This window comes from Glycine max, chromosome 19, assembly GCF_000004515.6.
Source record: "Glycine max cultivar Williams 82 chromosome 19, Glycine_max_v4.0, whole genome shotgun sequence".
NCBI classification, from domain to species: Eukaryota; Viridiplantae; Streptophyta; class Magnoliopsida; order Fabales; family Fabaceae; genus Glycine; species Glycine max.
This window is the reverse complement of record NC_038255.2, coordinates 37,622,417-37,636,175: the sequence shown is the minus strand read 5'-3', so window position 1 is coordinate 37,636,175 and position 13,759 is coordinate 37,622,417. Positions and strand designations below refer to the sequence as shown.

The 13,759-nt window shown below is 34.0% G+C and overlaps 2 protein-coding genes across 3 annotated transcripts; both read right to left on the bottom strand.

Annotated features, from left to right (window-relative positions):
• Positions 1-846: 846 nt before the first annotated feature.
• Positions 847-4,220, bottom strand: LOC100809143 (50S ribosomal protein L25). Of its 2 annotated transcripts, none has more exons than XM_003553998.4 (3): positions 3,669-4,220; positions 3,372-3,501; positions 847-1,482 (listed from the first exon to the last, which is right to left on the bottom strand). In XM_003553998.4, the coding sequence occupies exons 1-3, from the start codon at positions 4,089-4,091 to the stop codon at positions 1,262-1,264; spliced, it is 774 nt and encodes a 257-aa protein (XP_003554046.1). In that variant the 5' UTR covers positions 4,092-4,220; the 3' UTR covers positions 847-1,261. The 2 variants fall into 2 exon arrangements, with proteins under 2 accessions (XP_003554046.1, XP_006604259.1); XM_006604196.4 differs by having other exon boundaries at positions 3,690-4,188.
• Positions 4,221-4,942: 722 nt separating this feature from the next.
• LOC100808605 (uncharacterized) lies at positions 4,943-10,446 on the bottom strand. The gene is made up of 10 exons (XM_003553997.5): positions 10,120-10,446; positions 9,714-9,936; positions 9,122-9,279; positions 8,854-8,999; positions 8,672-8,734; positions 8,483-8,575; positions 7,629-7,793; positions 6,780-6,871; positions 5,951-6,117; positions 4,943-5,458 (listed from the first exon to the last, which is right to left on the bottom strand). The coding sequence occupies exons 1-10, from the start codon at positions 10,208-10,210 to the stop codon at positions 5,142-5,144; spliced, it is 1,515 nt and encodes a 504-aa protein (XP_003554045.1). The 5' UTR covers positions 10,211-10,446; the 3' UTR covers positions 4,943-5,141.
• Between the last annotated feature and the right edge of the window lie 3,313 nt (positions 10,447-13,759).

Below are 13,759 nucleotides of genomic sequence, written 5' to 3'. Positions count from 1 at the left end.
ATATTGTTACAATAAATTTCTTTGTCTACATGCCTAGATTTTGACACAACATGAGAATTTGATATCCCCCAATTTTTATGCTTACAACATTATTAGTTCTTTAACCTACATTGTTTGAACTTAAATTTGAACATGGTAAAATAAGAAATTAAAAGGTTTCATTGAAATTGTTCGTTTGAAAAACTAATCATAGGTTCTTCTCTCCTTCAAAACAATAAGACCGTTATGCTTATTACTAAACTTGTTTAAGAGATGAAATAAAACCTTAATCATGGGCATGCATGTCTTATCATATAGGGTTGGAGCTAATCTAATAAAAGACATAATACATGAGCACACACAAACATACCCATAACACGATCCAAGCTAAGCATAAACCCATACCAAACATAGATGTTTGTATACTTGTTAGGACAATAGCTAGTTTAGTGGGAATAGATCCTCTGCAATGGGGAAAAACATGATAAACATGATCCTCTGCAGTGTTAAAATCTCACCATTGATTTTTTAAAACTTTTATTTCATAATAAAAAAATATTATATTAATAAAATTTAATGAAAGGTAAAGATTCTTTGCAGTGGAAATGTCACTACAGCGCATCCATTCCTTTATTTTAGGACATTTGCTTCTGCACCAACTCGGGTTACCTTGATAGATTACTTCCACACGAAGGTCAAACTTTGAATGCAAGAGAACTAATTTTGTAAACTACAAGACACTTTGCAGCAATTGAATTTCATATCATTATGAACAATTTATCTACACGCACACTTTTTAGAACATGGACAAAAAAACAAAAACTAATATTAGGGCAAACATTGACTAAATGTAAATAAATTTATAACTTCATAAATCAACTGCCAGATACTTTAAATTCAAACTGGAGTTCTAGAAAGGCGGTGTGAAGTATTTATTTATCAAGGACATGAGGACATCAGTGGTAGTAACCCTCTCTGCTTGTACCCAATAACCCAAAACAGAACAATCGATATTGCATGCAAAAACTCAACGCATCAACTTCATATTCTCATCCCCTAGGTATTCATTTTTGCCAAAAGAAACGGCAGAAGCAAAGAATTGAAATATGGGAAGGAACTGAATAGGCACAGAAAAGGAACCTAACAAAAGACTAACATTGGAATTCTACAACTGTCCCTCACTGCTGCCATGAATCAACTAATAAAATGACCATGAACGATACATGTTAGCTGTAAAATGCTTCAGCGCAGCAGCAATAACCCCCAAAGATACAAAGAGCAGTTACTTTTTCTTTTGTAGTTCAGAAACTCTTTGGCCCATAATTTTAACAACAGCTTCATCTCTTGACTGAAGAAGTTTTAAAGCAGGATGAACTTTGAGATCTCCCATGACCAACTTCTGGCCCACATCCAACTCACTTAGATCAACGTCAATGTATGGGGGAATAATGTCAGCAGGGCATAAGTACTTGACAGTCCTTTTGATGGTATTCAAAGAAGCACCTGCCAAATTTCTAATGTGTTGAATAATACTCAAGAAAGTAAAACATTATACACATAAAACAATGAGCAAAACAGAATGTTTTGTCATAAATTTATTTCCATAATGTTAAAGGCATTAATATCCATACATCCAGGTAGCACAGATGTAATCCATTAGATAAGTAGGTGTCATGCAGAACAGAGAGAAATGTTCAATAATTAGTTATCAGCCATTCACTTTGCATGATTAAACATAAGCATATAGCCTGCAGCAAAATAACTCCCATGCATATTAGCTTTAACATAATCTTAAATTCCAATTATTTTACAGAACTAATCTTCTATCCTCGTAATAGTAACTATCCCACATCAGGCACCTAAATAAGACAATACTCTAATTTGTTTTATAAATCTACTAGTTACACAAGCATCTTGTGAGTTGCCAAATAATATTCTCAACCATAGTCTTTTAAATGCAGATCAGCCTTCTAAAATTTAGAATAAATGCTTATAATTGCCCACGGAATTCAAATAGTTCATAATCTGAGTATACATACCAGAAGAACAGAAGACCAGTTTTGCTTTACAAACAACAGATAATTAATAGATATTTAGTAAGAAAACAAATCAGTCAAATTATTAAAAAGGAGATATTGGACATGTCTACTAGTGCTACTCAAAATAAACTTGACCCTAGTTGAAACTATTAGAAAGAAAAAAATTGCATATTTTAAAATACCAAATGGCAATATCTTTACTGTAAACAATTTGCCATCAGATTAACAGTAGCACATACTACAAAGAACTAAATGACTTAAAGATCATCCATTTTACCTTATATAAACATTATACAGGATAAACTTCAGAAACTGGCATATTAATAGGAGATCATTCTTAAACAGCGTTACATCAATAATAGTAAGGTCATTCAAAACCTAGCAACCTAGTAGTCATGCGTTTCAGTCACAGACACAGCCACTACACTCGGACCTTACAATGGTGGGAGCCTCAAGCACTTGACCATCCCTCTTTCCATAGAGCCTTTTCACTCAGTTAATAAAAAACTCAGCCTTAGACCTATTTATCTACCAATTATCATCAAAAAGATTATCCATATTCCATACCACTAAGCCACAATTTGGTGTGCATAGTCACCCAAATGAAACACAAATCCGAACTCTTCATACACAAAAAAACAAAATCCATTGCATTCACAACTTCACATGAAACCTACAAGCATTAAATTCAACCTATCCAGACCTGAAGACTTCCATCAAGTTGATAGACTATGCCAATGATAATTGAGTTTATAAATATCTAATGAAACTTTAAGCTCAAGCTTCTCTCCTTGCCTCCAAAATTTATAGAAAAAATATGTGCAATTCAAACAGAATATTTACAATTACATACACATTTTCACACCATAAAAAGTAGAGAGAAATGAGGAAGAGGTGGCATCATGCGGCGAGTGAATATCATAAATTTAGGCCATGTTCGGATACACTTCTCCATAAACACTTGATAAGAGAAGAAAACGAGGTCAAATGTACTGAGTTTCTCCCATAAGTTAAAATCAACTTATTCACCTCAGCTTTTGAAGAAAGTTTCTATACTAAGAAAATACGAAGGTAAAATGCATCAAGCTTTTTTCATAAGCTAAAAGCAACTTATGCACCTCAGCTTTTGGAGAAATTAAATGAGCCAACTTTTATAAAAATTAAGTGCATGAGTCGATTTTAACTTGTAGAAGAAACTCAATTCATTTTATCTTCTTAATTTCTTCTCCTAGAAGTGCAATTATGGAGTAATTTATCCAAACAAATCCTAACTATAGAAGAATCACAATTCATTTTTTCTCCAAACATGCCTTAACATTACATAGAAAATTATGAGACTCCAATAGTGCTAACCTTTCTTGAGTCCAGGCGATACATCTTCTCCTCTGAACACAAGAGGAACGTCAACCTTCAACAGAGCGTTCGACGGAGCCCTAATAAAAGTCACATTCAACGGCGCATCCGTCCCAGCTTTCAAATGAATCTGCGAAATGAGGGAGAGGATCTTCAAAAGTTCAACACTAACCATCATCATCAATTTCAACACGTGCGTTGCATCACAACAATCATCAAATTCACAGGCACAGGATCAGTTATCAAACCAAAACGATACATATAATATAAGAATATAACTAATGAGAAAGAGCGAACCGCGCGGGGCAAGACGCGTACGGTCTCGACGAAGTCATCCTCGGAGTCGAAGTGGGCGCGGACTTGGAGGTGGAAGAGGCGGGAGAGGAAGAAGGAGCGGCCGAGGTGGTTGACGAGTTTTCTGATCTGGTCAGTGCGGACGGAGATGAGGCGCTTGTTGCCGCCGTGCTGGCCGTCTTCTTGCTCGAACACGATGCTCGGAAGCCGCCCGGCGCGGCGTTCCTTGGCGGAGATGTTCTTGCCGGAGTCGGCGCGGGGGATGGCGAGGATCGTCTCGTCGTGCTTGGGATCGGGGCGGGGGAAGCCGTCCAGGTAGGTGAGGGGCTCCGGCCCCGGAGGCCGGAGGACGGCGGCGGCGGAGTGGGAGAAGTGGCGGCGATAAGGGGAGAGTCTGGTGAGGATGTGGTGGCGGGGAAGATACATGATGGTTTGGGATTGGAGAAAGAAAGGGTTGAAGAGAGGTTTTGGGTTGGGAAAGTGGCTGGGGAGCCTCACTTGCTCGCTCACTCACTTCACTAGCACCTAAACTAAACCAAATGGAGTTCTTCACGTGACATGCGTGTGATCTCCAGAATAATAATTTTTTATTACGACTTACTAGTAATAATTTCAATACTTCTTATTATATGTGTATATTTTTTAAATTGATTAGTGCAAAACTTTGTAAATTTAATACTTCTTATTATATGTGTATATTTTTTAAATTGATTAGTGCAAAACTTTGTAAATTTAATTGTGGATGTTGTTATTATAATAATGGTTAAGTTGGTTGGTATAAAATTAATTGTATTTGTTGATATTATGCATTGGGAATTAAAAAAAAAGAAGCATTTTAGAGTATTGTATATAAGATGTCCAATAAAAAAGAAATCTAGCACACTATGCTAGACACTTTCTTTAATATATATTTTAGTAAATAATGTGATTTTGCATTATGGTATTTTGGTTACGGACAACTTAATTTTTAAATTTTAAAAATGTATATACCTTAAAATTTTAAGGTTTGCAAAATAACACTCCTATTATGTTAAAAGAAATGATAGATTTGGTTACATGATTATTTTGTTTTCAAAATTAACCTTAAAAACATGTTAACTAGCACCCCTAAAATTTGAAACAAAGAAAGCTTCAAGGTATAACATGTTAACATTTCTATCCAAAGACACATTGATAAAAGCAATTGAAATCCAACTGATAAAGATTTTACAGTGCAAGAAGAATTACACACTACTACAAACTAAAAATAACACGAGCAACAAAAACATGGCAAAAAATTAACTAACCAATAACAATAAATTTCGTAAGATTGCCCAGGCTTTGCAGTTTGGAAAATCCAGGCAAACTAATAAAACTATCTACAGAGTTGGCTACAGCAAGCAAACCTAAATTCCTACCTAAAAGGCTAAAACACTATTGCCATTGCTCCCTAACTCACTATTTCCGCTTGTTAGTACATTCTAATTTATACTCAAGTCACTGCCAATTAAAAAGCCCAAATCCTCTTCCACTTCCTCGATCTGTGGAATCCGATTCACTTCCCATTGTCTCATCCGAACTCTCGCTTGGAAGGACTTGTATCCGGTCTGCATGCTCAACGATCCAATCAGTGAATTCTGGAGAAGCTGCCCATTCTGCTAGAGCCTGCTTAGTGGATTCTCTTGTGAACTCATCCCACTCTTGCTTTGTGAACTTCTTTCTGTTCCGGGTCTTGTGGAAAGTTGAATAATAATTCTGCCCTGCTTGAGTCCCTGAAGATTGTGACGAAATCCCGGAAGATGGTGATACAACACCTGCAACAGATAAATGAATCAGATAAAAAAATTGCAATAAAAACATTTCTCCAGAAGCTTCATATGTTTAAATAAGTGTAAAATATCTGGAAAAAAAAAACATTTTATAACACTTCACCCAAGTTCATTATTAAAAAAAAATTGCACCAACAAAAGGCTGTTTGGACATTGGACTGAGGGCCTATTGGAAAACACAATTCATTCTGAAAATGAAAAGATCCAGCACTGAAACTGATTTTGTAGTGTTTGTTTAATTCATGCCAAAAATGAAATAACTGAAAGTGAAAAAAAGAAATCAGCATATGATGACTCACAATAGGTCATCTTGTATGCAGAAGCAACTAAGTACAAAGAATTTCCGAAAATTTCAGAAGCAGAAAACAAAATTCAGAAGATTTGAGGATCTTGTTCAATTTGCAGAAAGAATATGAAATCTTTCTTGGACAAATGTAGTAATCATATATATCAAAAGATTGGAACATGAAACAATACCTCTGACAGGAGAGTCAGACCATGCTGATCTTCTAGGGCTATTCCACAATTTTCCTTTAGGGCTACTCCAATGTTTCCCTTTAGGGGTTGACTTGCTAAGGAATTCCGCACGACCGCGTCTTCCTCTCATCCATTGCAGCGAATAGTCGTCATTTGAAGTTTCATACCTACATTAAATCATAATGGCATAGTTAGATGTGAAAAGCTTGAAGGTTCATGTATTTTCTCTGACAAACAATGAGATGAAAAAAGAAACCCATTCCCCACCACTAGGTTCGGCCTAGTGGGTTTCTCTTGGTTCTTGTACAATGTAAAACTTCGTACCCCATTGCCCAGAGGCTCTTCGCTATGCGAAGGTATGGGGGAGGGATGTTGTACGCAGCCTTACCCTTGCATATACAAAGAGGCTGTTTCCGGATTCGAACCCATGACCAACAGGTCACCAAGGCACAACTTTACCGTTGCACCAGGGCTCGCCCTCAACAGTAAAATGGACAAAATTGTTTACAATGTTCAACCATCTAATCAGTAACCATTTCCTACAATATGATTCTGTGCATTTAAATTCTACGAAAGTAAAATATAACAATGCATGGAAACGTCCAAAATGCCTTATTAACAAATTGTCAGCATCATGACAGTAATCCAATCTATTTTTCCTCAGACAAAACTAACAATATAGCCAGACTTAAAAGTGAAAGGTGAAAAAAACATTCAGGTTACCTGGAAGAATAAATTGAATGAAAACATGCAAATATGACAAACATGTCCGGTAGAAATGATTCTACATGAAAAAATAAAATAAAGCGCAAAGTGAAGTCATACTTACCATCCACAAAGCCATTTTATGGCAGAAATAAGTTTGCAAGCAGCTCCACAAGAGATCAAAGCTCCAATTGCTAGAAGAGGATCAAGAGTGCTCTGACAGAAAAATGAAAATCAGAATAAATAGTGAAGTGAACAGTATCCTTTAAAATAGAAGTATGTAACAGACCAAAATGGTTAGACATCGCTACAGAAGGGTTTTAATAAACATAAAGTGCTAATTTTAAATACAGATAAACATATCCATCTCAGCACCAACTCAACTATTCATGGATCCAACAAACTTAAATGTGAAAATCAAGTTGAAAAAGAAAAGCAATGACATTATTACCAAACCATGCCACTTCATATAAAATTACCAAGCTATACCAATTTCACAAAATTTAACAACCTATACTATTTTATTTTTTAAATTTATCTGTGCAGACATTTTAAAAAGTCATAACTATTTTTTTATTATTTATATTTTATATTTAACATCATTTTCATTCATTTAGGTTTTCAAAATAATCATTTCACTACTATGCTATATTTCATTCATTATCAAATCAAAAGGAACAGACCCCTTTTACCAGTGTATATCATATTTTCAATCATCTTTTAGCTATTTTTTATATTTTATCTGTTTACGCTTAAAATATTCTGCAGCTTTCATTGTTTTTTACCCGAATGGCTATATCAAATTTTTCCAATTCTAAAATCCAAATATTGATTTTTTTTTATTGATTTATCAAGTTTAATTTATGACGTAAATTTAAAATATACCAAACTGACACATTGACACCCTTAAAAGTTAAAATATATTTTCAACAGTTATAAACAAAAATTAGAATACTTGATAGTTGTTACAAACCTGCAAAATGAAAGTGGATCCAATAATGCGCATAGCCCATTTCACAAACTGAGCAACCCCAGCATCCACACTACCATCTTCTTTTGAAATAACAAACCTCCTAACGATCAAGTAGCCTAAAGCAGCTCCAGCCAAGATGATGCCCAGTATTACAAAAACAGCAACCTGAAAAGCATCAAGCAAAATTATTTTGAGAGAATTGAAGATGTCTGATACACAAGCCAAATCCCATAGGAAGGGAAACAGTTGATGATAATATATGTCCAAGAGACAAGTAAAGATGGCCAGAGTTCCAGCAATCAAGAATTATGCAGCATTAAACAGAGGACCACAAAGAGGGTAAGAGAGTGTGTAAAGTGATAGATAGAGGGTAAGTGGGTAACCATGGATCAAGGACTAACCATTGGTAAGTGATGGATGAAGCAAGCATCAAGGTAACAAGTATATATAGAAAGGGTGAGATTGTTCCAGAAAATTAAATTGTTATACTGGAAAAGAGGAAATCATTCCCACCTCTATAGCAACTAATTTCTGTTGACCAAAATTTTTTGCTAACCTAAAGAGAAATAAATATCGTGTACCAAAGGTTATTCTAAATGAACAAAAAAGCTAGCACAACATGTTCTGAAGATCGGAAACAAGGGGAAGAAATTAAAAGAATGACTCATTGACTGCAAAAACAAAATGTATAGAATGAGTTCCAAAATGTTAGCTAATCATACATAATAGGTCTGAAGAAAAATCTAACAAAAAGGATTAGAAATCCAGACATGTAAATAAATAGATGTTAGCCATTCAGCATGCATTGTATATGCACTGAGTTATCTAAAGTAGAAATGGACTGCTATACTTACTGGATTGTGCATCTCTTCACTCATCCCAAGACTCTGAAAAATTGAATTTAAGATCAAAGAAAATTGGTGCAAAAGGAATGACCCAGCTCCAACCTGAAACAACACAAGTAATAATATTAAGCACAATAATCTATGCATGAAATATGAAAATATGAAGCAAGCAATGGCCAAAAATTAAATCAAACTCACCACTGAACCATATATGGTAAGGTAGAAGATATTTTTTCTTCCAGTTGGCATTAATTTCATGCCCTACATCATAATTAGAAGAAATTAGTTAGAAAACATGGCAATTGTCAAACAATAAAGGGGAACTTGGAAGCAGTGAAACAAAATGAAACCCATATATGATATGGGAGTAATTTATATACCTGAAAAAGAAGGATTATAATGACAAGAAAGATCCCTATAGCCATTGAAGTGCTATAATAAAACGGAACCCATCTGCTAACAGTTGGAGCCAACAACAACAGTATCAATCCTACTGCAAGACAAACAAGGCGCCATTGCTGAAAATCTGCAACATTTTTATAACATACAAAAATTAGCACCAAAAGTACATAAAAAATCATAGAGAAAACAAAAGAACAACCCCCTCCCCCCCAAAATAAATAAATAAATAAGCTGGAAGAAACTAACCTTCTTCAATAGCAACTGTAACAGAACCCAATATTTCTCCATTGATCCTCACATCAACATATCTCGTTTCATAAGGTGACATAACAGCATTCCAGACCCCCTTCTGCACCCCCCTCCACTCATCTTTCTCACACTGACACCATCCAACTGTTTCATTCCTGCAGATACATTGTATATAAGAAATGGCAATTTCAAATTCACAAGAAGTTGAAACAATGATAGGAAGACAATGAGCATGTACCAGAGCAAAGTACATGCAACGACAGCAAATAAGGTTTAATCGCACTTTTGCTCCCCCACTTGCTCAATTTCGTGATTTTTAGCTCCAAACTATTTTTTCACAAATTTGATCCTCCAACAATTTTTAATTATGCAATTTTAGTTCATCTAATACCAATTAACTTATCATAATATTTAACAGAAACACTGGCATGATACTCTAATCTAATGTACTGTCGTGTCAGTATTTCCATTAAACATTGTATAATGAATGTAACAAAATTAAACCATTAAACCAGTGGGATCAAACTAAAGCACGAAATCCGCAAAATTGATAAACTATGTTCTGCTGTTCCAAGTTGCGCGTGCTTACCTGTGGAAGCAAACCTGAATTTTGCTATGCAACTTCTCGGGGATCGAAACGGAGGGAGCCAAAGTAACATGGTACGAATTAGCGTAGCTCCCAAGTTTCACTCTCGAGATGCCCGAAACCCGAACACGCTCGCATCGTAAAGCGTCCTTAACACCTAGAGAACCCGAAATACCGGGAAGAACGGAAGGGGAGAACTCCAAAACCGGCCTTTCAATATCAACACCTGCAGTAGTAGTAATAATAACATCAAGTAAGAACAAAGTAGTAATTAAACTAAGCATGGTGAACACGCATTTTGAAAATCCGAGGTTTTGTAGTGGAATTTGAAAAGGGGAGAAGGAACCCTAGGAATCATTAATATATGATGAGAAAATGCCCTATACTATAAGTAGGGCGTGGTTCTTACCTTTGAGTGAGAGAGGGGCATTTTGGGGATTGGAGAGTGAAGAAGAGAAGAAGAAGAGAAGGAGAAAGAGGGAAGAGGAGAAGGATCTCATGGGTATGGGATGGGAGCCTCTGAACTACGACGCTCCGCTCCGCGCTCTTTGCCTTCAATTCGATTTTTGCTTTCGCTGGTGCGAGTGACAGGGCATATTTTGATTTGGGTTTGAATGGGTTTAAAGTAATTTACAACTATATATTTGTTTATTTTTCTTTTTCGCAGCGTTGCGTTGTTTCAAGGCGACAATGTTTTCCTCTTACGCGGGGAAATTGGTTTTGGAAATGCGTAGAGGGTAAGTAACGTTACGGTACCGCTACAAATACAGCCCGTGCCCTTTTCACTCCTTTTTTCAAAATTATTGCCAATAATTATTACGTAATTACTAATATTTTCTTTGCTGAACTTAAGTAATTAGTAATAAAATAAAATAAAGATTTAATTATCCTTTTAATATTTATAGACCCAATATTAGTCCCTATAATTTAAAATTGAGAAATGTTAACAATATTTTAGTTAACACTTTTTTTTCAACAATCTCTTTGTGATCGACTAAAATTTAATTAAAAAAATCATCTCTTTTTGTGAATTGTACCTATCATTTAATGATTTTCTCCTCTAATTTAAATATTAAATCTATCAAAATTAATAATTTTAAAATATTTCCGTCAATTAGGATAAAAGTGTGAAAGAGAGTATCATGGTATTCCTTTTTAAAATGTCTCATTTGGTCCTTATTATATAGTTAAAAAAAATATTTGTTTAATTCTTTTCTTCTAAAGTCGTCAACGTCCTTTATAATTAATATGAATTAAATGAGTCAGGCCATTTTCATTCAAACAATTTTAGTCGACACTTAACAGACCAATAAGAATAAAAAATTATAATTGTAAAAATCAAAATTAGAGGAGAGATCAAATGATTGACACCAATATAACTTACATCAACTATTAACAATTCAATAACTTTATATAACATGTGAATTTGGTAGATCTTTATTTAATTATAATTATATATTACATTGATTATTTGTGTCAAAATTTATGAAAATTGGATGTTAATAATAAGGTAATTAAATGATTCATATTTGATTATATTTTTAAAAAAAATATAATATTATGACAATTTTGATATATATGAATGAGGTATCAAATAATTTTTTTATTAATATATAATTTGATAAATGTGATCTTTATGAAAGGAACTTTCAATCCATTATTGAATTTTGAGATAAAATTATCAATTGAAAGTTGTTGAATGATGTATTAGTTGGTATAAGTTACATTAGTGTCACTTGATCCCTCTACATTTCTTTGTTTTATTTTTAAAATTTTAACTTAAATTAAAGTACCCCTTCATGACACAATTACTATTAAGTTGTAGTTAAATAAAAGGAATCGATAATTACAAACAAGAGTTTTTGTGTAAGTGTGCATGTAAGGGTGACAATGACCCTCATAAGATGAAATTCTAAGGATTTAGTCTAAGGGAACGTACCATAGAGCCTTATAACTTGGAGTAGCCAATTAGACAAAAGGTGATAAGTGGTTGCAAAGAGGAAGGCTACGGTTTGGTATGTCACAAGTTAAGATTTGTGACATTGGCTAAGGCTTAAGGAATAGGGGGTGGGAGGCATCGAGTGTGTGACATTCCAATGGGTAGGTCAAGCTCTTATGTTTTTGGATTGATATTGTCATTGTCGTTTTTGTAGCTTCAATGACTTTCCTGATCAGCAAAATAATTGTTCTACTCACCACCATCAATTTGTCCATACCTGACAATAGCTTGCTCAGTTGACCCTTCACGTGGCATGTTGACATCTTGTCCCTCGTTTTTCATCTATCTGCTCAAGATCTTTGTTCCTCTGTACTATTGAATACTCAATCCAAGAGGTCGAGCTTCAATACCAATTGAAATAAAAGAAACACACTAGAAAGGAGTTAAAACCTTTTTTCTCAAATATGAAACATTTTTCAAAACCAAATTTAAATAAAATTTTTAAAATGAGTTTACAAAGGATTGTCCAAAGTGTTAAAATAGTTTTCACAAAACCAAGTGAGCAATGAATTTGTGCAACCAAAGGGTGTTAGCAAGAGAAAACAAGTTAAAACGCAAGAGCATAAGTATAAACACATGTTTTATACTAGTTCACTCAAATTGTGAGTTGTCCCGTTCTCCTTCAACCTTAGAAATGTCCCACTAATAAAAAAAATAATTGCAAAAAGAGTATTTTATTTTGTCACTCATGGCTTACAACAAGTATTCTCTAGGTCACTTTTGACACACCTTAATATCATCCTAAGACTGACAAATACCTAAATATTCTTTGATCACTAAGTCACTAATGATCTTACAAATAATAATTTGAATCAAATACAATTTAAATAACTCTTAAAGAGCAGATATACAATGAAAATTAATTAAAGAAAAACTCTGATAAGCAAATAATAGCACACTAAACTCTCAATATGTGATCATCCAATATGAGAGTTATATCATAGTATAATGGAAGCTAGGGGTGTTCGTGGCTCGGTTTGGTTTGATTTTTCTTTGAAAAGTTGTGGAAGCAAAGCTTACCAAGTTTATTTTGATGATGTCAAAGACTCAAGTCAAGAATCAAGAGTCAAAACAAGTTTTAAGAATCAAAGAGACGTTCAATCAAGAATCAAGAGTCAAGTGAAGAGTCAAGATTCAAGTGAAGATTCAAGAGAAGACTCAAGATATGCAAGAACTTCAAGAAAAGCATCAAGATAAGTATAAAAAGATTTTTTCAAAAGAAAAGATTGAATAGCACAATTTTGTTCAAGAGAATTTTTCTAAGAAAATTTTTTACCAAGAGTTTTACTCTCTAGTAATCGATTACCAGTAGTCAACATTCTTTTCAAACTGATTTACAAAGCAGTAATCGATTACTATGATCATGTAATCGATTACCAATATTTTTGAACGTTGAGATTTCAAATTTCAAGAGTCAAAACTTGTGATAAAACATTTTCAAACTTGTGTAATCGATTACACAATATATGTAATCGATTACTAGTGTTTCTAAACGTTTTGATTTTCAAATTTAAACATGAAAAGTCACATTTGTTTATGTGTAATCGGTTACACTATGATGGTAATCGATTACCAGTGACTTATTTTGAAAAATAAATTACCAAAAGTCACAATTCTTAAAGTGACTAGTTTCTGAAGATTTTTTAAGAGTCACAACTTTTAAAGTGACTAGCTTTCAAAAAGAGTCACAACTTTTAAAGTAACTAGTTTTCAAAAAAGTCACAGCTTTTAAAGTGACTAGATTTAAAGAAATTGCCAAGAGTCACAAACTTTTAACTTAAGTCATCAAATGACTATAAATATGTGACCATGGCATGAATTTTAAGAAGAGATTCCTTTTATTATTAAACAGATTTATTTCATTCATTCAAAGCATTCTTCTAAGAGTTTTTGTTCAATACTTTCTATATTCAAGAAAAGATCATTGGCCAAAAACTTGTGTTATTCTTCTTCTTCATTCCTTCTCCCTCTTGCCAAAAGAACTCAAAGAACTAACCGTCTGAGAATTCTTTTGATTCTTTCATTCTCCCTCTTGCCAAAAGAATTCAAA

Coding starts and splice junctions, on each gene's coding strand:
- LOC100809143 (XM_003553998.4), bottom strand. CDS start 4,091: ATGTATCTTCCCCGCCACCACATCCTCACCAGACTCTCCCCTTATCGC. Junction 3,502..3,668: donor TACGCGTCTTGCCCCGCGCG/GTTCGCTCTTTC, acceptor CTCATTTCGCAG/ATTCATTTGAAAGCTGGGAC. Junction 1,483..3,371: donor ATCGCCTGGACTCAAGAAAG/GTTAGCACTATT, acceptor GAAATTTGGCAG/GTGCTTCTTTGAATACCATC.
- LOC100808605 (XM_003553997.5), bottom strand. CDS start 10,210: ATGAGATCCTTCTCCTCTTCCCTCTTTCTCCTTCTCTTCTTCTTCTCT. Junction 9,937..10,119: donor TGCCCCTCTCTCACTCAAAG/GTAAGAACCACG, acceptor CTACTACTGCAG/GTGTTGATATTGAAAGGCCG. Junction 9,000..9,121: donor TACAGTTGCTATTGAAGAAG/GTTAGTTTCTTC, acceptor AAAATGTTGCAG/ATTTTCAGCAATGGCGCCTT.